The 26,225-nt window shown below is 41.1% G+C and overlaps 1 protein-coding gene across 3 annotated transcripts in view; it reads left to right on the forward strand.

Annotated features, from left to right (window-relative positions):
• The window catches only part of LOC109030447 (limbic system-associated membrane protein), a 688,975-nt gene that overhangs the window by 526,837 nt on the left and 135,913 nt on the right, over positions 1-26,225 (forward strand). For all 3 annotated transcript variants that reach the window (XM_072303110.1, XM_072303109.1, XM_072303108.1), the window contains one exon: positions 11,509-11,617. In XM_072303110.1, the coding sequence (XP_072159211.1) occupies positions 11,509-11,617 (109 nt within the window). The remainder of the gene's footprint in view (positions 1-11,508; positions 11,618-26,225) is intronic.

The raw sequence follows: 26,225 nt of genomic DNA on the forward strand, positions 1-26,225 counted from the left end.
CCCGAATCACCCGACAAAGCCTCTCGGATTGCATTCGCGACTGCAAGGCTGCGGATGCGACTGAATGGCCCGGTGATAGAAAACGGGAGACATTAGTCGCCGAGATTTATAGTTGCGAGATAATTTTGTCGCCACAGCCACCACACTGCGGCCGCGGCACTTTGAGGTGGGTTCCTGGGTTCCTGGGGCCCTGGAACCCGGTTCCACCAGATTCGCCCGGCCACAAATCGGGTTATCTCCCACCCGAGAGAAATTTCAATGTCGTTATTGTCGCAGAGAAATAACGATCGTGTAAGAGCCGTATTCATCGTCGTACAGTAGACTAATCGGTGGTAGAGGCTGGACACACATTTTTTGACTAAAGCTGTAATTTTTTATCATCAATGGAGATGTTGCATGTGTGAGGGATTTGCGATTTGACTATTGATTCTTATGTAAAAGTTCGCGAGAAACACGATGGTGCCACTGGTTTCCTCTGAAATCATCTCCCAAGCTCAAAAAAAGCTCTCGAAGTGAGGCCAAAATGGAGGGGATATCCCACCCTACCCTGAGAGTCCCCCTCTACATCAAAACGAGCTCTCCATGCAAAAGATAGGGAGCAAATACATTAGCAGGGTTGCCACTTCATTTGGGAACTCCAAAACTGAAAACACGGCAACCCTGCTAATGTATTTGCTCCCTATCTATGCATGGAGAGCTCGTTTTGATGTAGAGGGGGACTCTCAGGGTAGGGTGGGATATCCCCTCCATTTTGGCCTCACTTTGAGAGCTTTTTTTGAGCTTGGGAAATGATTTCAGAGAAAACCAGTGGCACCATCGTGTTTCTCGCAAACTTTTACATAAGAATCAACGGTCAAATTGCAAATCCCTCACACATGCAACATCTCCATTATTTTAAAAAGTATACCAGACTAGGTCAAACGGTTAAAATAAAATTTAAAAACTCACTAGTTAGAGAAAATTTGAAACCATCCGACGCGCGTTTCGATCCGTTGGATCATCATCAGGGGCGCGACTGGTATTATCTTCAGATATGCGGCGCTTGCTGGGCCTTTCTTTGTTGTCCCTGTTACCAGATGTTCGAAACAACTTAAATAATGTGTTGGGTGGCAGAAATTCTACATTCGTCCGGCGGTATTTTTTTTTTTTTTTGGATAAATATATTTTCCCAACATGTCAGTCTATTGATATTATTTTCTTCCTTCAGTAATTGAGGTTCAAAATCTATGTCGTGTTTTTCTTCCCAAATATGTGCTGCTATTGCTGTTTTTTCTATAGCTTGATTGAATCATGAACTGAGAAACACCGACTCCGCGATTTTAAATATTATGAGCCATAACACAAAACGGAGCGGCGTGCTATCGGCGCGACACGCGCACTAACGCCTACAAACCTAAGGGGATACTTTACGCATTGCGCAATGCTTGAAGTATCCCCTTAGGTTTGTAGGCGCCATTGCGCGTTGGGAATTGGCCAGCCGCCCGCCGCGCCGCAGCGTGCCACGACGCCTCAAGTAACTATTTCACAACAGAGGTGTTGGACAGTATCAAACGAAATCGAAGCCGCTCCAACATTTTACGAATGAAAGGCATCCTTTAAAAGTATGGAGCTTTCCTCGAAAAATAAATTAAGGTAACTACGGCACGAACTCCCCTGCCGAAAAAACGCGTGGACATAAACTATACTAGAAGAACCAGGTGTGCGGACAAAAAATCGTTGTCGAAATGTCCCTCAACGTTATCATCAGCAACAATTTCTGCAGTGTCGACTTTCTTGAGACGGTAAGCAATTCCTCGGAGGTACACATCCGCATGTTGTCGCAGTATTAGTAGAGGTGTCGTCAGCTGACGGCTGTTTACTTTCGGTTTGCAGGCGTTTTCGCGTCACTACTATTCACATGAAAACATCAGACTCTCTCAGAAGCAAGAACACGAGCTTAGATAAGTCTTTTAATACTTTCAAACCCTCTAACACTCTAATTTTTAGTCACACAGAAATCACAACCACAATTAAGTCGCAAATCATAACTGATAAGTAGTTTTTTTACGATACGCTCATGAGACTGATGTTTTCAATGTGGATAGTAGCGAACGCTCGCTTTGCAAACCGAAAGTAAGCAACCGTCAACTTAACTGACGACATTTCTATTCATCGGAATTGTTTCCCATTTCCTTGGTCCTTACGGTATTCTCAACACATTTCTTCGTTACTGGGTGCCGGTGCCGAGCAACCAATGGAACCACTTTAAAACCTGAGCGTTTTGTATTCACGAAATTTTGAGCTTTGAAAGTTTCCACATTATGTCTAGCCTCCTCCATTGACTCGGTCCACTGTGCGTTGTTCCTTAAACAGCTACTTTCCCTCATGATGGTCCCAAGTGGTTTACATTTAGGGCGGTATTTATAGTCGTTCCTTCAGCAGATCCTTTCCTCGAGTTCGCTCCTTATTGTTTACATTTGGACAGATTTAACCATAATTAGCTCCACTCAGTTTCACGCTGCCGAATTTTCTTTCAAGTCTTTCAACGGAGAACTAAATAACCCCCTCCCACTCCTCTCAGTCAAATCTATACCATAAGCTCTAGAAAGCTAAATAAGAAACATTGTAAAAGTGGGTGTGATTTCCTTTAGAGAAATGGAAGAGCTGGATTTTACATTCTGTCAAACGGTACTAAACGCCAACCGTATGCAGCACTCATGAGCCATGGGCATGGCAAAAGAGCGTTGTGGACAGGGCTCATGAGTGAAAGAGGACCACGAAGGACCGCGGCGGCGGTTTTGTCGCCACTGACGTCACTACATAGCGCTTTTTAATTCCCATTCATTCTTACGGCCCTCAACTAACAAGAACACCTCTTCTTTCCCAGAAGTCTTTGGTTCCATTTAGCAGAAATACGTGCAATTACGAATTGATTTCAGGCATATTTATTGCGCGAATCGTGTTTTACGTGAAATTCCAGGTAAGGTACATGTATAGGAATGTTTAAATTTGTACCTTGTCTGCTGGTCCATTGATTCGGAATTCGATCTTGTATTGAGGCTTCTACAGCCTTTGTATTGAATTGAGAAAATTCCGACGAAAATCGGCAAAACCGGTGGAATAATCGAAGCGAAAAACACGGGACAGAGACTCCTGTTGCCCTAGGCAGGAGGGCTATGGGGGGGGGGTGAGGGGGAGGGTGGTGATAAGCCGGGGTATTTAAATATGCTGGGCACACGCAGGGACTTATTGGACGTGGAGATGGGGCGGGATGCTACGCCCGCGGGGGGAGGGGTCGGGGGTGGGAAGCGGGACGAGGGTAGTTCTCACTTCTTGGCAGGCGACACGAGATCGGATACCCCGATAGGTAGACACAAACACCGCTCCCGATCCCGATACTCGTGACCCCGTATCGCTCCGCCGTTCCGATTCCTCCCCTGTTGCCGATCTCCACCACCGGAGTGGAACTACATTTCATTCTTGCCAAATTACCACCCCCGAAAGGATGTATCTGAAATTTTCGCTCGTGGAAAATGAGAGTTACACGGAAAAAAAGTATCACAATCCCAACTGTACTTCTAGCTGATTTAGCGCCAGATGTTAGAGTAGTTGCACAAGCCAGAGGTATGGTTATAAGTCAGCTGAAAGTGTGGTTGGATCAACCATACAGCCGTGCTAAGGAAAAACGTCGTATGAACCTTTAGGTGTGGCCGCGTTGCTGAAAATTAATTGATATAACTCGAATTTCCTGGTAAACTTAAGAATATTTTCCTTCCAAATTATCAGATGATTTTGTTCGCAATTTCACCTTAAGCTCTTAAAAATTTCAATGAAACATATTCATAACTTTCCTAGAAAACAAACATTTTATCGAAGAAAATTTGGCAACTCTTGAATGTTCATACGGCGTTCTTCCTTAGCACGGCAGCATACCTCTAGCTGATACCCTCACAGTCAGCATATCGACGGTGTAAGTTGGCAATCACATAAATCGATTTGCTTCGTCGCAGACTTCTTATCACACTTTATTTTTTAAACGGAAATCTACTCAACGGCTATTCTTTAAAAGTCCGGTGATTTTTCTTCTCTATGCGAAGAAAATTCTGCAAAAACTTCAAGGAATGATGTCAATTTGCTCTCCTCTAAAAAAATATCATAGAGGCGGAGATTTTCAGACACCGCAAAGGAGTTATGTGATATTGCCGACTTACACCGTCGATATGTGGTTGAATTAAGTATACCGCTGGCTGGTGCCTTTACCCTTCTAGCTAGTGCAACTACTCTTAGAGCTGGCGCCAAAACCCGCTAGAAGTATATAGTTGAGATGGCGATGACTTTATTTTCCAGCGTATTTCCTCAAGGAGTGCCCCAAGCACTTCGGAAAAAGATCGGTAGTTGATCCATCAATTGCTAATTTCTGTATTTTGGGACATTTTTTTAGAATTTCCGAGCACGCTCCGCGATTTCCACAGCACGCTGAGGTATGTCAGGTATCGTCGCTCCTCTGAAGCAAGGACGTATCTCTATTTCCACATAAATCGCATAAAATGGGGTCAGGTGGACCTACGGGCTTCCGTGAAAATTGAGATACGCCTTACGTCAGAGGTCTATTTAATGCTCCGCGACCCGTGACAAGATATGCAATAATAACAATTTAAAGAGCGGGTAACAAGACTAATTTTCACATAAATACCACTAAAAGGTCTCGGCTTAAACTCGGCCTTCTCCAGTTGGACAAAAACAGTGAAACATTTTAAAATACCAAAAATTTAGTACTTGGCTGTACTTTTTAAAGCGAGAAAAATTTTGTTAATTTTCAACAACAACATTTTTTTCGCTTTATAAGGTACAGCTAGCCAAGTACTAAGTTTTTGGTTTTTTAAAATGTTTCACTTTTTTGTCCAACTGAAGAAGGCTGAGTGTTTAGCCGAAATGTTTTGCTGGTATTTATGTGAAAACTTTCCTTGAGTTAAACCTAACCCCTAAGAGTAGAACCCATTCAGCATCAAATCCCAAAGATCGATAGTGCCGGCCCACAATGTGTATCGTGGCTGAATACGTAAAATCGCACGAAAAAATTGTTATTCATGCTGTTTAAAATAAAAAGTTCATGAATGGGCTGAACATCATGCCTTATGTCAGTTCTTCTAGGTTAGTGTTCACTGTTCACTGAACTCAAGCTCGACGCGATGTGAGGCGTTTACTCTCTCACGGCGCTGCATGCAACTAATAATGTTTCTTGGATGACCGTGTTGCATATCCAAGTACTTCAAGGCGTTTTTATTTCGCTAACAACTTCAACGATAGTGATAGAGTGACGCGCGCGTCAAGGCAGATTGCGAGTGGTATGTCGCTCCAATGCTGCTGTACCAAGGTACTATTTCGTATGGGCTTTCGGACATTGCCAAATTTCCTCAGATATAATCCAAATTTCCTCGGGAACTTGTGAGAATATTTCTTCCAGATTTTCAGAGAAGCTTATTCGCAATTGATTTAGAGTATTTGAAAACTACAGGAACAAATATTCAAAACGTTTCTAGAACACCTAACGGGCACTCATAAAGAAAACGACTGTTTAATAAACGACTACGAATATAGTTCTTGGTTTCAGGTCATATACAGGATGTTCCAAAAGAAAGTATCCACCTCGAATATCATATGAACGAATCCGAATATTACAAATCGCCGAAACTTTCAGGGGAGCCAAAAATGTGTGCGGAAGATCCGTCCCTCTAAAAACATAGATCAATATATCGCGCAATATAGCCAGGTATCGATTGATCTGTCATTTAAACGTAATGGAAAAAGATTGATTAACAGGGTGTTCAACCGAACACCTAAATAATCGATTCTATACCACAGCTTCAAATTGGGAGATATCGATAATCGATTATATACGCCTCGTCTCTGTTGAACACGTGTTTTTGTGCTTTGCTGTGTTCAAATTCGATCAAGAATATTCATTGACGATACACTGGAAAAAAAAACACATTGGATCTAGAGTCCAGACTCTTAAAAACATCAACAAGAAAAAGTACTCTTGATTCAATCAGAATCTAGCTTAAATCAAGAACCAAGCCTCTTAATTTAAGCGGATTTCGTTTTGATTCAAGCAAAAATCCGATTGAATCAAGAGTATTTTTTCTTGTCAATGTTTTCAAAAGTCTGGATTCTAGATCCAATGTGTTTTTTTTTTCCAGTGTACTTTTTCGTATCGCACCCTGTATTCTGTGGGATTCGGCCAATGGACGGCAACGCTTTTGACCCATGGTCGGTTCTGGCCGCAGCTCTCGGTGAAGAGGATCGGAATCAATTGGGCTCCCGACAACCGTGTCGTGTTCGACAGCTTCAGCACCTCCTCCCCCTCCCACTCTTTCCCCCCCTTCCCCCCTTCCCCATGGGGTCGAGATGGAAGATGGTTGTGGGCTTTCTTTTTCTCCGCAGAGCTACGTGCGTGATTGAGCCTCTCAAATCTTCACCTAGGCGCACTGCCGTCCTGAGGAAAATTGCCGTATGAACATTGAAATATTGCCAAATTTGGAGTATCTTTATATCAGTGGTGAAACTGCAGAAATTCATACGCCAGTTTGCGGCATTTCAGACTGTCATACTTTATCTCTACGTAGGAAACTACCAAACGTTACATCTTGGACACTTCGGTGATTTTTATTATCTTTGTGATGAAATTATTTTATGAATATTTCAAGCCATGATGATGGTGGTTGGGTCTCATTTTTAAAAATGAACACCGAAAAGAAGATGCTGTGGTAACAGCACTGATGTTAAAAAAATGTACGACAACTCTTGGATGTATCCAGAGACGTGTTTGATTTCATGATCGATTGGATATCGAAATGAGGATACGCGGAAGCGAACTTTGAAACTTGGATTCATCTCAAGGAAAAGCCATACATTGAAAGTATTTATGCCAAAAAGGACTATGTCTCTCGCAAACCCTATGCATATAGTGCCTTTTAGCATAAATACGTCCAATTTTGGGCTGTAATCAAACGAAAAGCGCGGTAATGAATCGAGTGCCCTCGCAGCGCATATCGACTGGAGGGTCATCCAGAATCAAGAGGGCGCACAGTGGATCGAGTCAATAAGAGAGATTGGACATGAAATATTTGACGAAAACTGCAAAGGACTACGTGCAAAACGGGCCATTTGGGGCTCGGGAAGGATACCTTTGAGACTTGCCCTATTCATTCACCTAACAAAGCCCCATCTTTCCTCAAAGTTTCAAGCCCCCCAAAAATTTTGGGGAGATGCGGCGGGGGGTCAAAGTTAAAAACCGGCAAAATTTTCGCGAATTTATTACTCGAAAACCATGAAGTTTTCGGGGTCGGGAAAATCGGCTATTTTAAACTGCGCGCGCGGCGTTGATCGGAGGGAAAACGTCCCCTCCCACTCAGGTCGGCGAATCACACTCCTCTGCCGACCTCGCATTGTTGCCACATGTCTCCTGATCCGTCGCCGCGCGCAGTTTAAAATAGCCGATTTTCCCGACCTTCGCTCCATTCCGCTCTTATAACTCGCGACCAAAACATTTCCCCAGCATGCGGTAAAGAGCTAGAGGGGCTACAGAGAGTCAGGAACAACATATCAGTTTTTCATCAAAATAAAAAAATGGCTTTTTTTTAAATCGGCCCAAACGTGAAAAAATAAGGGGTCTTTTTTTAGTGTTCCGGCGCTTCGGAGGCGATAACTCGAGCTGAAGTTGACAAAACCCTATGATGTTATACATTTTCTGAAAGCTCTCGTCACGCTGAATACGCTCGTTTAAACCGCGTTTTCCAAAACTTCTTGGTTTTCGAGTAATAAATTCGCGAAAATTTTGCCGGTTTTTAACTTTGACCCCCCGCCGCATCTCCCCAAAATTTTTGGGGAGCTTGAAACTTTGAGGAAAGATGGGGCTTTGTTAGGTGAATGAATAGGGCAAGTCTCAAAGGTATCCTCCCCGAGCCCCAAATGGCCCGTTTTGCACGTAGTCCTTTTGATGTTAATTCTGTCACGTTTTAAATTCGAGGGGAAACGGAGAAAACCAACGGAACCACTTTTAGAACCTCAAGGTTTTGTATAAGTGGAGTTATATACGTTTAAAGTTTCAAAATTGTATTTGACCTTTCCTTTTGACTTGATCCACTGTGCGGCGATCGGACCGGACATGTCGAGTTACTTCGGGAGGATGTTAGGCCACGGTCCCATAGGCAGCGCGACGCGAGATAGCCACGCGCAGAGTTGTGAAATCTCATAAAGCTGTATTAAATGAAATTTCGAAGTGGCATATTATTAAATTTCAGACAACATTTTTGGAAAAAATCTTCAAGCGAAGTTTTCACTTCGACACTCGTCAGTCATGGTAATAATAAACCATTGTGGACAATTTGAGTTCATAGGTCGGCTGCCATTTTGGGTCATACGAGCTCCACGACCTAACTCGAGTACCTTTATAGGGAAAGAATGGACAGCTCGAGAACTTGGAGATTAGGCTTGATCAGGCCATGTAGCTCGTGGGGCCCAAAAAGGCTGCCAACCTGTGAACTCAAATTACCCAGTGGTACTAATTTTCATAATTCTTATTACCCGTCGTTTCAGAAATGATCGAAAATTATAGAAACACGTACCAAACTTTGATTTCGCATACATTTTCTCAGTTTCAAAGTCTTAATCCTTAAAGACGCTTTTTTTTACCATGCACGGAGAAAATAACCTCGTGCGTGAGACCGGAAGTTTAGGTCATATGGATCCCCGAAGTTTTCAGATTGAGCATCTGAACCTTTCAGGTCTAGTTTTCGAGGTTCGGATCACACATCTGAAACTTCAGTCCTTATATCTGAAGTACTTCCGATTGAAGATCCGAAGTTTTCCGGATGTGAGAACCGAAGTTTTCCGGATGTGAGAACCGAAGTTTTTCGGATGTGAGAACCGAAGTTTTTCGGATGTGAAAACCGAAGTACTTCAGATGTAAGAACTGAAGTTTCAGATGTGTGATCCAAACCTCAGCAGCTGGACCTTAAGAGTTCAGATGCTCAATCCGAAAACATCAGAGATTCATACGACCTAAACTTCGGGTCCCACGCACGAGGTTTTCTTCTCCGTGTAACCTCCAAAAATACCAACTTGCCCATTGTCTATACTCTCCCCATGTGACATTCGGTGTCAAGGAGTTGATTTGGCGCGAGCGACTTTGCGTCGCTGCTCGCCTGTGGGAGCGTGGCTCGAGTTAGGCCGGCTGAGCGACAATTGGGGTCTGAGTTGATTATGGGCCAGTGTGTTTGCCAACGGTCTCGCGTTTCGTTACCGACTTCGCCTCGTTTTCGGGCCGAACGTGCACCGGCGATCCAATTACGCCCCCGCATAGTGAAAACCGGAGAAGTCACCCGCCCCTCTCTCCCCCGTCGGGGTTGCCACCCGGAAGGAAGGGCTCAATGAATGCTAGGAAGGAATTTCAATTTTATCCATGGATTTGGATAGAAAGTTTGCGGGCTGATTATTGGGATTGATAGACAAAGCGATCGACAGCGTAGACACGGTTCCCCCCGTCGGGATTTCCACCCGGAAGGAAGGGCTCAATGAATGCAAGGAAGGAATTCCAATTTTATCCATGGATTTGGATAGAACATTTGCCGGCTGATTATTAGAATTAATAGACAAAGCTATAGACAGCGTGGACACGGTTCCCCCCGTCGGGATTGCCACCCGGAAGGAAGGGCTCAATGAATGCTAGGAAGGAATTTTAATTTTATCCATGGATTTGGATAGAACATTTGCCGGCTGATTATTAGAATTGATAGACAAAGCTATAGACAGCGTGGACACGGTTCCCCCCGTAGGGATTACCACCCGGAAGGAAGGGCTCAATGAATGCTAGGAAGGAATTTCAATTTTATCCATGGATTTGAATATAATATTTGCGGGCTGATTGTTGGAATTAATAGACAAAGCAATAGACAGCGTAGTGGAAATGGAGTGATCTTCTCGGTTGAAACGGGTGGTCGTTACAGAGTGAGGGAGAAACATTTTGAGGGGAATTTAAGGAAAGGGAAATTTCACCCATGGATATGGATCGAACATCAGCGGACTAATTATTGGAATTGATAGACAAAGTGATAGAAAAAGAGGACGAAGGGAAAATAGAACGATCCTTTTAGTTGAAACGGGTGGTTATGTCACTAATAAGGGAGATCATGATGGCATAGAATAAATAGACTACGTCAACAGAAGCGAAAGCTCCGTAAGAACCTATGTTAACATTTTTCTGCGCAGATTGAAACCAATTTCGAGCTTACCTACAAAAGTGGAAAAAAACATTAAATTTTAAGCAAATTTACAGTACTTCTTCGGTTTAACGATAAATAAGTTAAAAGAAAACTCTTTCAATTCCTTAATTCGTATGTATCCGTTATTATTCGCCTCTCCAAAACGTCGACCTACCGCAAACGTAAACAGTACTTATTGAAACAGCCTCCTTTCGGTATGCTTCGTTGACATGAAAATGGCGGGGGCTTTCGCTTCTGTTGACGTTAGTCTCTTTATTCTATGATGATGGACTATGTATAAGGTCTCTCATGGGCTACAATTATTCAATTCTTATATCTATAAATCATTGCAGTCGCCCGCTTCCACCAATAGTATTCCCACATTTATTATTTTTTTTGGCTCGTCTATCAATTTCAATTATCAGCCCGCAGTCAGCTGTAGTTTATTGTAATTGGTAGATAAAATTATAGAAAAAGAGAACGAAGGGAAAACGTCCAGATTCTGCTAGTTGAAGCGGGTGGTTATCATAGACTATGGGGGAAAATTATGGATCAACTGAAAAGTATCTTGAGAGCTGTGTTAATTAGTGTATTACCTACTTACTTCATTTGACCATTGCAACATCTTGCTTTCACCAACAGGATCCCTCCATTTTCCCCTCGTCTTCTTCTTCTATAACTTCGTCTTCTTCAAAAATCAGCCCTCAGAAATCAGCAAAAAGTCAGGGGTTTTTTTTTTAAAAAAAAAAGAAGAAAATACTTGAATTTATTGCTCCACCGGAGTTATTGCCGCCCGAAAGAAAGATGACGCGGAAGGGATAGCTCTGGGAATTTTATGCATAGATTTGGCTCTCAAGGTAAAAATGTAATTAACGAGGAAAAATTTGGCAACACTGAAATGTAGTTATGTTTTTGGTGAGGAAAACGATGACATGTGAATTTTTCAAGTACAAACCGTGTCTTTAATTTATGTAATTTGTAGCTAGTTATTTATCACGATTTATTATACTGTAATTTATGTATTTGTGTGTAATATACTTTGAATTTATGTCTTAAAATGTGAATATCCTCCATTAAATCCTTCAAGTTTCACACAAGAAAAGCCTGCAGATCTGGTTAAGTGTTGAAGAGGAAACGTTTATCAGGATGCCTTAATATGCACCCCTTCAAGCGGTCTATTTCGGCAGTACAAACGGAATATTGTGATTTCGAAGTCTCACTTGTCAACATTGCCTCTGAATGAAATGGTGTTTGTTTTGTGTTTCAGGATTGGACGCTACAAATTAAATATGTTCAAATTAGGGATGCAGGGCTTTACGAATGCCAAGTGACATCGCATCCACCCGCTAGTATATTTGTAGAGCTCAAAGTAGTCGGTAAGTTCATGGATTCTTAATATTATTCTCCTCCGGAGTGTTCCATTCCATCTACCCTCACCCGTTAGTGCTGAACTAAGCGCATCTTTAATTCTCTAACTAAAAACCGCTTAACTGCAATGGATATCCTTCGCAGCACCGCCGTTTCTCCTTAATACAACATTTTTAACCCGGGGAATCCTGACAGTCTAACTCATGAGTTAACCCTCAAATCCTCGAAGCTTGCTATATACGTGCCCTACGGGTTGTGCGGGCTTTAGATGTAAGCCTGCAAATACGTCGAGAAGAAATAATCAGATATCCAATCGAAAAAAAGAAGAAACATTGAATGTCAAGAAATTCGGTTTCATGACTGGACGCATATTTGGACGTATTTCTGTCAAACGGAACTATGTGCATTAAGACATGAGCCCTGAGACCCATAAAAATATAAGCATAACAGAGCTCACGTCATCATGCACATAGTTCCGTTTGACAGAAATGCGTCCATTTATGCTAAAAGGAACCAAAGGTGGGTGAGAAAGAAGGAATGCTCGTTGGTGGAGGGCCGTAAGAATGAATGGGGATTATAAGGCGCCAGTGACGTCAGCGGCGACGACGGAGATAACGATCCGCGGATAACCCATGAGCCCTGTCCATAACGCTCTTGTCACATGCCCACGGCTCATGTGTCAGTATATTTCGGCGCTTGGTCCCTTTGGATTTAATGTAAAATCCCTTCTTTCCATTTTCCCAAGAGAAACCCCACCTAATTATACATTGTTTCTTATGCAGCTTGCACGAGCACACCCCATCTCACTGAAAAAAAAGTATGGTGATATCTACTATAAGTCTTCTTGATTTTTTGCGCAGTGATACTTTCCAGTAAAAATAACCAGAACTCAGGTGATATTCACCATAACATGGCAAATGCAACCGTAGGGTCTAGTGTCAACTACCTTACTCGTATCGTCGTGTCAGAGTATGGTGAACTCTATCATATTTATTTTCAGTGCTTTCCCACACGTCTCTAGTTCCTTTTAGCATAAATACGCCGAACTATCTCTAGAAATCCCAAACCGGGTCAAATCAGTCGAACCATCTCTTCTGAGGAAGTTATGGGGTCGATACATACGAGCTTTAGATGTAGGTTTACAAATACATCAGAAATCAAATTGAAAAAAAAAAAATCGAGTGTCAACACAGGCGAAGTTAGGAGAAACGTAATCGGGTCTCGATTTTGAAAAATGTTCTCCCGAATCCGAACGACACGTCATCGGCAGCATAAAGCGGATTATTGCGAGTTCATGCCTCACGCCAGCGCGCCTTCAATTTTGCAAATGCAACACGGACATCCACCGAGCACGAATAGTTGTATCTCTGCGCCGTCATCAACGCTCGTTCTTTCCTTTGCTCTATTCTTAATTTGTGTTGGTTCCGCTCGTCGTATTTGTAGTAGTGGACACAGACGAGGATAGGAGAGATGTTATTGGGCCTTATTTTGAAAATTTACTCCCGAATCTAAGCGACACCTCATCGGCAGCACAGAGTCGAGCATTAACAGACAACTACCAGGCGTATTATGATGTATAATAATGTCCTATCAGTAGGTTAAACGTAATCTCAAGCAAATTTCGTCTGATAAAATGCAAATATCTTGGAATACATGTCGATTGTATCTGTCGATGGTTCCTGTCGTACTTTATTTATTCTTTGGAATATCAGTCTACGTTATTTTTGAAAACCCTCTTGATTTTTCTACTCTGCATGTAAGCAATATATTCTGTGTAAAGTTCAACGTATAAAGTTAGTTTGTTTCTTTTTGAGCAAGTAAATTGAAAGTGGAAATGTCAAAACACCGCGATAGAGATACCTGGTTTCGCGCTCTAGCCATCCGTGTGAATTTTTCTTTTTGAATTTCCAAAATAACTTTTTTTTCACAAACGCAGAGTAAGGTTTCGACCAGTTTAACCAAGTATGTGGTCAATAAACCAAGACCTTTTGGTTGCTCCGACTCAAAAACGTAACTAAAAGTAACCCACACTATGAATAAGGACTTTTTTTTACTATGTGTCAGTCCACGCTTCGTCTTTTGGAGTTAAGCCAATTCAAACCCCCCTCCCCCCTCCCAAAAAAAAAGAAAAAGAAAAATGGTTTTGACACATCCGTGTTGGAGAGCGGGCAAATACCGAGTTTTATATTTGCTGACGGTAAATTGATTTTGAAAATTAATAGAAAATAAATACATGTCTTAATCGCAAAGATAGATACTTTTGGAAAAGCTAATATACCACTTTAGGCTACGCCCGCTATCTTAAATTTTGAAAATTAGACTAAAAAGTCGAGTATCCGGTCATAACGTATACCCTCTGACACCGAGTTTCAGAAAAATCGATTGCACAGGATCCGAGATAAGATTTATCTACCAAACCTGCAAATTAACAAAAATTCACGGAGAAAATTCAAGAAAAACACCATAACAGTTTCTTTGTGAAAAATAAAACATGAAAATTAATTTCAAACAAATTTTGTCCTCGCAGTAATTAAGTGTGCCCGAGTTTTATGATTCAAGTCGGCCGCACAGCTCAGGAACCGATCGTAACATAGTCAAGTTGGGTTAAGTTAGGTCACGCAACTAAACTAACTCTCCGGTAATGCTGGAAGTATCACTCGAATTGAAGGCGACTCAATCCTGAATTTGTTCAAACTATTTCTGTAACTTTGATCAATAGATGTTTCCGGGTTCTTTATATCTTTCAGTACACTGTAGGTGCTTCATGCTTACCTAGCACCATACCATTCTAAGGGAAAATATACATATTACTCAAAAATAAATCTTTTTTTAAATTTTATTTAAAAGGAACAGTCCAACGCTACTGCTTGAAAGCTTCACAGAATATTCTTCGCAAAGGGGAAGATATCAGGGATTCCAAGAAATGGACGCATTCAAATTAAACAGAACTGTATTCGTTGTGGCATGATCCATGTTATACTTGTATTCTTACGGATATCAGGACTCATGTCAGAATGGATATATAATTCCTTTTGATTTGAATGCGGCCAAAAGGTAGCGAATTTTTTTTTTTTTTTTTTTAAGAAACAAAGTGTTACATAAAGTCTGTAAACTGAAAAAAAAGTTTCTACACTGAAAAAAAGATTGATAGAATTTATTATTCCTTCACGCTGTATTTCACACAGCGCAAAGGAATGGTGAATTCTACCAATCTTCAAGTCAATTCTGCCAGAGGAATGGTACGGGTATTTACCTGGACCAGTATATAGTAAATTTTACCTTTCTTCTGGTGGAATTGACTCTAAATTAATGCTGTGTGAAATACAGTGTGAAGGAATGTTAAATTCTACCGATCTTTTTTTTCAGTGCATGAAGTCTGCAAACTGATATACACGTTTCTAGTGTTTCTACGTAAAAACGTTTAGACTGCGTCTATTTTGAAATCCAATGTAAGGCAATAGAGACGCATGGATCCTTGAGTACAAAACAACGACGTGGCGCATTATGACGCATAATTTCAGCGTATATTTAGGGTGCACGTAACGTAACCTCATTTCCTCTTTCGACGGAGCCTCATTCAGAGCGACGTGAGCATAAATTCAGGCGATGACGCCAAATTGTGCGCTTTAATGTATGCAATCAAGCTCAAAAGTCGAGATCCTACCAAAATCCGACAACTCCGGTCGCGAAACCGTGATTCATTTGACATTCACTTAAACCTACGTATCCGGTGTATCCCTGGGGAGGCGGACCATAGGCGTGAGCGAAGAAAGGGTTGAATGGGGTGGGGAATAGACAAGTGTAATTACATGCCCTGGGGACGCGAGGAGAAAGAAATTTGGCCGAGTCCGCGTTTTCGGTGTCGCTGCGCGTGAATTTTTCATAGTCATCCAGTCTCACGACCTTTAATTCCTCGAGTTTTCTTTGTCTCGACGCGTTCGTTGGCCCCCGAGTTGTTCCCGTGAAAGATTAAACAAAACAAAGAGGCTTCGGATAATAGTGAGCAGACGCCAACCAACTCTGTATTAATTTTGTATCAACGGAATATTACAGAATTCCACCCTTTGAAATCTTCACACCTGTTTTGCCATACTAAGGAGAAAACGCCGTACAAGTTGTTGGTTGTTTAAGACGTTATTCTTCAGATTTATTTATTTATTTTTTTTTTTTGGTGTGCGTCGCCCAAGGTGGTTTTAAAATTTCCAGGGAAAAACTCAGATCCGTTGTAACTTTTTGCCTCACAACAAAACTACACGAGAAAAATTTGGAAAAAATTTGGAAGAGCAAGTTAACAGTATTTTTCCTTAAAATGTCCACATACTTGCATTGGCGCAAAAAACTGCCATGCAAATGTTAAAACGCCGAAGAAACATTTGAGAGTCGCCAAACTTTCCTGATTAAAACGTATATTTAAGAGAATGTTTTTTCATATTTTTCATTGAAATTTTCAGATTTTTAAGATTAAATTGCAAACAAAATAGTCTGAATAATTAGGAGAAAAATATTCAAAGTCCTCCCGGTAAATTAGCTTTTTCTTGAAGAAAATACGGCAGTGCCCAAAGGATCATGCGACGTTCCTCCCCAGCACGGCAGCACACTGCTGACGATTCGCCCTGGCGCGCGTGTCGCATCATCAATATTATTGAACTCTTAGCGAGGCGAAAACGCCTTCAATTATTTGAATATGCAACCGAGACATCCAATGAGCACGTTTAGTTGCATCCAGCGTTGTGATGAATGAATCACGTCGCATCGCGCTGCCTCCGTGTGCACGGACCTGAAAAAACTGATGTAGGGCGTGTCTGTTGTTTTTTTTTTATAATGTATGTATTTTTGTGTAGTATTCTGTGAGAAAAAAACACATTTCAAGGGAAGATGAGGCAACATCTAAAAGTAGTTAGATCTATTTAGGGTATATTTCGGCTCTCTCAGTAAGTCCGCCTTACCAGCGGTCTAGTGTGATGCAAACCTATCTACAAATCAAAGCGGCAGTAATTCGTTTTACCCTCGCAAGTTTCGACGGGAGAAGTCAATAACCCCAGTTTGTAATCAGACCCAAACCCAAAACGCTTTGATTCGGAATTTCTCTCCCCTCCCTTCGACCTAACCACTTTGAACGCGAAACCCGGCCGTTACAAGACCATAGAAGCGAGGCGTGAATGATCGATTATCGATATTTTCCCATTTGAAGCTATGGTAAAGAATCGATTATTAAGGTGTTAGTAGCAAACACCGTGTTTACCGATCCTTCTTCACAGGTTCAAACGGCTGATCAATCGATATATCGCAAAGCGTGCCACGCCTTTGCGAGACTAGTGATTATTTTTTCAGGAACGAGACTTATTTTCCGACAGATATCTATTTATTACAATCCTCCAATCACAAATGAAGCGATTGTGGAGTAATTAATTTCGAGCGGTAGTGGGGAGCGGTGGTCGGGGAGGAGGAAAAAGCAGGCTCCACCGCAAAGGAAGTAAATTGCACCGTTCGTTTGGGGATTAATTCAAATCGGGGGAGAATTTACGGAGGAGAACTTTCAATGGAACTGGAAAAAAATTGCCGGATTAGTAGACAGGCAATCAGCGAGTAAAATAATGCCGCTTACCAATTTTGGCAGTGTTTTGACAATGGAAAATTGGCAAACAAGAATTGTATTGCTTCATCTGAGAGTGCTGATGAGCTGAGTTCTCAGTATTTTTCATAATTTTTTTCTGACATGGAATCGGAGAAAAATAGATTTAAGAGTGAGAGAAGTTGCCGTCTTGGGACGTCATCTGGCGGCATTTTCCATTTAAACACATGTATTTTTGCAGATTAGGTTATTTTGTCATATTCTCTCCAAAACTTGTCCAATTTGGAAACCAAGGATAGCCTCGTACTCAGTTTTCCTGGCAGTATCATTTTAAAGATGAAAAACACAAAATTTAAGCCACTTGCAAATTCTCTGCTATTTGGATTGAATTTTGCGAAAAGGACCCAGAAACATTCCAATGTTGCTAGAATTGTGCAACCTACATACTTGGCAAAAACTTAGTGAAAGCGTGTTAAAAATCAAAATCACAAAGTAATTTTGTCTTGAATTTATAGTTTCTTGGGAGTAAATATAAAATTGGTTTAAATGATCAGTTTATATTTGCACAATCGTAGCGACATTAGAAATGTTCTTGGTTCCTTTTTACAAAATGCAATCAATTTATACTGACGAATCCACTATTAGAAATATATCACACAGTATCATTCATATATTTCTGAAATTTTATGAAATATGTATCGTGAAATTCCACGATTTTATTTTTAATGCATTTTCGCTATCCTGCTTCAAAATAGTGCAACGATTTACTTTTTCTTCAATTTGAGTCAAAGTTTCAACAATGTTTAATTTTTTACCAGAGAACTTGTAGTTTTAAGTAGAGCAAATCCTGTAAGTTTCATAACTGTGCATGTATGCAGTTTCCTTCCCAGGAAAGGAGGAGTTAAACAATTTTGAAAACACCGCGTTTTCCGTTCCATACCGTCCCGTTTTGAAACCATCGCAATGAACTTAATTCCTTTCTGCCGAACCCCGTCCAAACAACCTCAGCTCCGGTTAAAACCATCAATCTCACATTCAAAGCCTTGAGTGAATCCCCGGAACGGCCGGGCCCGGGTCTCTTGTTCCTTGCTCCGAACGGGGAACGCTGGAGATCCGCTGTGCGGGATCGACGGAAGAGGACCGGATGAGATATGTAAATTAGATAGACTCCTTGGCAGATGGGTTGGCTCATTGATTAATTAATTACTTTATTTGCCAGGCCCTAAATCTCAGCCGTCGAGACGCCTGCCCCGTAGGCGGGGGCGGAGGGGCGTAAATGAGGAGCGAACGATCCTGCCCCCTCACCCCTCCTCTAACCCCCCCCCCCCGACGGCGGGCGTGCGGCCCGCTCCTCTAGTTTTTCCGCGTCGGGTCGCTCCAGTCTTGTTAGTCACTTCGGAAACTTTTGATTTTCCTGTCGCCCCGGATCGATTGGTGATTGGATTGAAGTCGCTGCCAGTAGCGCGGCGTGCTACGGAAGAACGCCGTATGAACATTCGAGTTGCCAAATTTACTTCGATAAAATGTTTATTTTTGAGGCAGGTTATGAATATTTTTCCTCAACATCTTCAGAAACTTTAGGTGAAATCGCGAACAAAATTATATGAAAAATTGGAAGAAAAATATTCATATGTTAACCAAGCAATTCGTGTTTTATCAAAGGAAATTCGGCAACGCCTGAAGGTTCATACGGCGTTTTTCCTTAGCACGGCAGTACTGGCGCACACTGGAGCGAGCCAATTGGGACATAATCTGTAAACTTTGAAAGCTTATATATTTTCGAAAATGTGAAACAAAAAAGTTTAAGAGTGGCCCTATTGGTTTCTTCGTGACATCTCCTTCCAAAAACACTCTTTGGAATTGAATTTATAATTAAATAAACCTACAAATTGGGAATTTTAGCCAACAATTTCATGTCTGACCTCTTTTATTAGTACGTTCCACTGTGCGCCGCGGCACGACGCAGCGGGCGGCCGGCCAATGCAATACGCGCCCGGGTGCCTGCAAACCTAACAGGGATACTTCACGCAGTGCGCAATGCGTGAAGTATCCCTGTTAGGTTTGTAGGCGCCAAAGCGCGTTTTGCGGTAGTTTCCTTAGCACGGCAGAGTAGCGTGGCGTGCTTTGCGATTTATCAATCGAGTTGCAGTTTAAACCTATGGAAAAGGATCGATAAATAGGGTGTTCGAAACGAGCACCTTATTTACCACAGCTTCTAACGGGAATTCGTCAATGATCGACCAATCACGCTTTGCCACTGATCGATTGGTGATTGGATTCACGTCGCTGCGAACTTGGCTCTCAAAAAGGGGGAGGGGGAGGCTGATGAGTTCTTGAGGAGTCACTGAAAACTTGAAAAAGTCAGCGAATTTTGCCGCGGAGGCCTCAAAGTTCTCGAAATTTTATTTTGTTTAATTTTCAGGGACTTGGCGCTAAAATTTGTTTGTGTATGGTGTTTTTATGAGAAATCGTGGGAGAAAAAAAATAAAAAAAAATAAAAAAATGGAAAAGTCACGGACTTTACCAAGACATGGAAGTCAGTTGTAAATGTATTCAAAATTTTCGGAAATTTTGCCAGTAGCGTTCCGCAGAAGTCAGCTCATTGAAAAGAAAACAATTCTAATTTAAAGTTTTGTCCAACGGCCTTGGAAAGACGGGGAATTCGTCGATTTTGGAGTCAGGAAAAAGTCAGGGAATCGAAAAATGAAGGAATTACTGAAACCCTGGTTTTTGTCGAACTGGAAGTCTGACATTTATTAAATTTTGCAATAAAGGACCGCTTTCTCTGGCTTTTCCAAAAAATCACCTCTCTGCATAGGGAAACCAATGACAATCCGATATTTCTAAAATGAGCCAGAAATAGCGGTTCCTTGCTGCAAAATGTGGTCTGAATTCCAAGTTGGCTTTTGATGTGGCCACCGTGTTCCTCATGAAATTTCGATGCAATAAACATATATCGTGGTATCTAATTTCCAACCCTGGTCTAGTGGAATTTCGCGGAAAAAGAGGGAAATCTCATTTTTAATTTCGCGTGCCTCTTTATCCCCCGACGAAATCTCTTCATTCCGCTCCACGAAAATTCAACCGCGAGAATTCACCAGACGGAGATTTTATCACGAGGCTGTCCCGTTTTGGCTCTCATCAAGCCACATAATTGAGCGTTGCGGGAAATTCTCAAAAATCGAGTTCCCCGAATGATCCGCCAGGGACCGCTCCCCGCGCCGCATCCCGCCAGGGATGAATTTACGAGACACTTTCTGCTTTGATGCACATTTGCGTTCGCCAGGAAAGCAAACAAAGTTTCGGGAGCATTAAGACATGACATTCCAATTTCATCGGCTTGAATTTCAATCGCACTGCCTCACTAATTTGGAATTTATTCCCGAGCGCTCCCTATGATGTCGACGGCGATGTGACCTGCTGCCAAGTTGTAGCGAAATTCGCTATCATGGTTAAATCATTTGAATGACAAGGAATTATCATTTAATGCTCATTTTAGAAACATCATTTGAATTTACCATGAATCTGCCATTCTAACCTATAGTAAAGAATCGATAATGAAGTTACACCCTGATAATAGATCGTTTTCGATAGTGGTTCGATGTATCGTTTGGTTCCAAACAATAGAACATAACCTAAAACACAACTTTCAGGATTTCAGTCGGAAAAGCTGGAAATGAGAAAATTCCTAACTATTTCACCTTGAGAAGCCATTTAGCACTCATAAGAATCGAAAATCTATCAGAAAACCCCCGTTTCCTCAGATTACTCGATTGACTTTTGAGGCTATGTTTACATGTTGAACCAAGCGATATCGATAAAATCTCACCTATTTGATGTATCAAAAACGATCTATATTGATCCATTATTATTGCTTTAAATGGCAGATCGATCGATGTATCGCAAAGTTCGGCACGCAACTGACATATGGACGTATTTCTGTCAAACGGAACTATGTGCATTACGACGTGAGCCCTGTTATGCATGTATTCTTATGAGTCTCAGGGCTCATGTCTTAATGGACATAGGTCCGTTTGGCAGAAATACGTCCATATTTTAGTAAGAAAGTATCATTTTAGGCTCATCCATAAAAGCACCAGTGGTGAGGCGGTAATGATCGATTATCGATATTCCCCCGTTTAAACCTATGGTAAAGAATCGATTATTAAGGTGTTCGCTGTGAACACTCGGACGATCGATCCTTTTCCATAGGTTTAAATGACAGATAATCGATTAATCGCAAAGCACGCCACGCCACTGAAAAGCATTCAGCTGCATGCAGGGAAAATCAAAGTTGTAGAGGAGGAAGGGGAATAGGGAGAGGGAGAGGAATTAGGAGAGAAGAAAGAACAGAAAGGGCGAAAAAAGAAACTTGAAAATCTATTCTTGAGTCCCAAGTAAAGCTCAAGAGTAAAACATCGGGAAAAGATCCTACGATGGATTTGAAATTATTTACCACCACAAAAAAGTGCAAAATACGAATAAAAAAATTCTATGATTTTCAAAAACTTAGAAGCTGGTCAATCTTGACTTACCTTTATTGTTTTTTATTTTTTACTAATTCAAATAATAGCCAACAAGGGCTAATCCTTGCGCTTTAATAGTCCCATCCCTACAACCAGTCCTAGGCAACCATTGTTTGAGACCATCAAAGTCGGGTTGCTTGGCCGGGAATCGAACCCGGGACCTCCCAATCATAGAGCGCTACAACCTCTTCTGCCTTTGTAATTGTTCGATGGCTTACAATTTTAATCCATTTCCAGGATCTATTTTGAAACTCATATGTGTCAATTTTTATCGGGGCTCGTAAAAATTGTCCTTCAAATAAAGCTGTATTGAAGGGAGCCTTAAATCCTTTTTAATTATAATTATAAATCCTTATCTTTTATAATTATAATTGCTTCCTGAGAGAAGGAACTGTTTAAGGATCAACTATTAATACGGCCTTTAAAGGAGATAACTGTGCATGAGGAACATTCTATAATTGACTCTTTGAGAGGATTTCTAAGTTTTAGGACGAACTCGGAACGGAATCAAAAACCAGGACTTAAAGAAATACGCCGATGGAGTTCACCGGTGTTAAATTCACCTTTTAAGGCGGCTTAGTTCAAAGACTTATACAATACACTGAAAAAATCAAACTGCAGTTTTAGCAATTAAATTGCTGAATAAAAGAGCCAGAAATGTTGAAATCTAGATTTTTCAACAAAAAATGCTAATTTGACCACCCCCGTGATTAAATTAGCTTCTCACTATTGTAAAATATACATTTGAAACATGTCGGACATTATGTTTTAACCATTTAATTGGAAAATCAGAAATCCATTTTTTCCTTGTATGCAATAATGCAAAATATGCTTTGGATTTTTGACCAGAAGTACCGTTGAGTAGAACCCATTAAGAACGAAACACCGAAAATGGAAATTTTCGACCCACAATGTATATCTCGAATAACCATATAAACCAGACGAAAAAATTGTGTACTCGTTGGGTTTCAAGTACAAAGCTCATGAATTGGCTGAACACCGTGCCCTATATCAGCTCTACTAAGTCTGTGTTTGCGTACGCTACGCAAGTAGAGATGTTTCCTATATGACAATATTGGATACAACTAAACGTACTCTTCGGATGTCCGTATTGCATACTCACGTAATTGAAGGCGTTTTCGTTTCGCTAACATCTGACGCGCGCGCCAAGGCAAATCGCGAGAAGTATGTTGCTACAATGCTGCTGTCTCGACAAAATGCTACCACTCGATTAAAATGTTCCTCCTGATTATTTTACCTCAGTAGCATCTCTCTCAAAGGCCGAAAGGCGGTCACATAAAACGCACGTCAGCAAACTTATGCCACGATTGCAAGTCTAAAATAAATGTATTGGGTGTTTGAAAGTTAAAGCACCATGACTTCGTCACCTTCTGGCTTAAGTATCACAAGTGCCATGCGACGTTTCAGAATTTCCGCCATTTTATTTTTTACGGAGAAATTGCTGATTGAGTCTGTTTGAAAATTCTTCTGAATTTTATCGGCAGCACAAAGAAAATTTAGTGAAATTTTCTGACAGCTTCGTTGAACAATTCCTCCGTAAAAAATAAAATGGCGGCGGAAATTTTTAAACGTCGCATGGCACTTGTAATACTTGGCTGGAAGGTGACGATGACAACCTATTTTTGGGGTCAAAGTAAGACTTACTTGTTATATGAACATTTCTTTGGGAAAAAAATGGTTCCCGGCGCTAGTACTTTTCAAAATTTTCGATTTTTTTCCGAAAGTCCATAACTTTTTTTCAAAGCGTCAAATGTTAGTAAAAATTAAGTCGTGAGAGCATCTTTCAGTGCATTTTCCATATTTTGTGGCTTCAAAGGTCTAGTTATAATCGGGACATCGTGAGCAAAGTTGAAATCTCTTTCACACTGCCTTCCTATGCAAGCGAGGAAACCTTTGAAACCACAAAGTTTAAAAGCGTGCTATAAACTACTTCTAGAATCAAATTTTTCTCATTAACATTTGTCGCTTTGAAAAAGAATTATATGGTCATTTGCGAAAAAAGATCTACAGCTCTGACGGTCTCTAGTACCGAAAAAAAGTGTTTCCTGAGAAACCTGAGGAGAACTAGCAAGTTTCATTTTGACTCAGAAAATAGACTCCCAAAGTATGGTGTATTAAGTATCATATATCCTTTCTAATATTACATGTTTTCATGCTGGACGAGAAAATCGCAAGGTAGATTTGGCAAGGACGTTTTCACGCACAGTTGTTTCCTCTAGGGGACGGGAGTGTAAACAAACGCGTGTTCTCTGCTCGCTGAAACTTCAATTAATTAACTTCGATGCATTCGGAACATACTTTTACCAATTTGTTAGTTCTTCCCAGTCTAAACTTCGTAATGCTTTTATTTCAGCTGATATTCTCCGAGGGGAAAATACCTTTCCATTAATGATTGGCTAAAAGTTAATACCAAAAAGTTTAATTATTTCCGTGATATGCCTTCCATAACGTAGTTGAAGCAGATCCTTTAGAGGAACCAGCAGTTTCGGAAAGCAGTGAAACAAATGGAATTCCGCAATCATTTGTGCATTGCATTCTGCAATCTTGAGTTAATTCCTCTGAAGTTGCAACTTTATTTTACCGATAAGCTGATAGAAATTTGTGAGGATAAGAATTGAAGCATTACAGAATAAGTTTTATTATCAATTTTTCACGCAGAAAACGTTGTATTAATAGACAATAATTTATCCTAGAAACCGCTCGCAGTTTTATTCCCTATAAATTCAAAGTTACTTTCGGAAATCAACGTTTAGATTCGCCTATATCATAACGACTCATTACTAGGAGTCGAACAATTACTTGGTGTAGCAATCCTAATCTAAAAAACTCATCTAGTAAAGGGCTTACCCTGACTTTCATCAGTCGTTATTAGGCAAATTTTATTTCATTTTTTGCTCAACATTTTGCTCATCATCATATTTTGTCTCAATCATTTTGATTACATACATTGTTTGTGGAGTTCGTCGAAAATATATTTTTCTCGTTCAACACATTGAAATTTTAATAAAATCAGTGCGTCGATCAGAGGACATGCGTCGATGAGAGTGCATGTGTCGATCGGAGAACATATGTGTCGATAAGAAAACATATGTCGATAAGAGGACATGTGTCGATCAGGAAACATGTGTCGATAAGAGGACATGTGTCGATCAGGAGACACGTGTTGATTAGGAGATACTTGTCTCGTTTTCATGCAAATAAGACGAATTTGGCTGTTTTGGCTATTTCAGTGATTTCATCTAACAAAAATTTGACGAAATTTGAAGGGAACTGGATTTGGAAAATTTGAGACTGTCGGCTCTTTTGGCTATGACGGGAGTAAGGGATTTGAAAGGGTCAGTTGCGCTGGTCACAGAAGCGTGTTTTGATGTTTGATACTTGTAGATTGAATAAAAATAATAAGATCTGTCCGAACTGCGACTTTCTACGTTCATTATTAACCGAGGTATCGGCCTTTGAAAAGTTAGGTTTTTGACGTCATCCACCGCGGTGGTGACGCCCTTGATTTCCTCCAACTTGTTTGCATCAGTCGGTGTGACGCACATTTGCACTTGTTCAAAGTGAAACGCGGATGAAAGCAAGGTGGAAGAAATCAAGAGTGCCTTTACCGCGGTGCACGGAAAAAAAAAAAACTTCGTGCATGGGACCCAAAGTTGAGGTCATATGGATCTCTGAAGTTTTCGGATCACGCATCCGAGAACTTGAGGTCCAACTGCCGAAGGTCGGATCAGACATCTGAAGCTCTCGGTATGTACCGGAGTTCTTGCGATGTGTGACCTGAACCCCTCGGTATATACCGAAGTACTTCAGAAGTCTGGTTTGAACTTCGGCAGTTGGACCTCAAGTTTTCGGATGCGTGATCCAAAAACTTCAGGGATCCATATGACCTCAACTTCGGGTCCCATGCACGAAGTTTTTTTCTCCGTGTGGATGACGTCAAAAACCCAACTTTTCGAAAGGCGATAACTCGGTTAATATTGAACGTGGAACGCGGTTTGATTTTTTTCGCTAATCTACAAGAATGAAACATTAAAACAGGATTCTGTGAGCAGCGCAACTGGCCCATGGGTCCTTTTAGAGCACCTGTATAGCGAGAGTATAGACAGATGTGAAACTCCGAAAATCCATCAGGCCTTCACCGATGCCTCCGCGAATAAAGTTAGGGCCCAGAAATGCAGCCAACCTATGAATTTCAATCACCCAGAACGATTTACTAATACTATTGTTAAGAACCGTCGTTTATAAAGCACGTATTTGACTTAGTTTTTGCATAAAATTACTTATTTTTTTGGAAGAACGCTCATTTATGTACCTTCTTAGCCATCTTCGTTAGAATTGGAATCTACAGACTGGCAGTGGAATTTTGTGCGTTAGAAGTTGGTTAGAAGGGTGGCTGCACTTTTGGGCCCTAAGCCCTCATTGAAGCGATATGTCCATACTCTCGCTATACAGGTACTCTAGGTCCTTTTGGTGATTTTGATGATTATGAGGTTTGGT

The sequence above is a fragment of the Bemisia tabaci genome, chromosome 8 (genome assembly GCF_918797505.1).
Source record: "Bemisia tabaci chromosome 8, PGI_BMITA_v3".
Lineage (NCBI taxonomy): Eukaryota > Metazoa > Arthropoda > Insecta > Hemiptera > Aleyrodidae > Bemisia > Bemisia tabaci.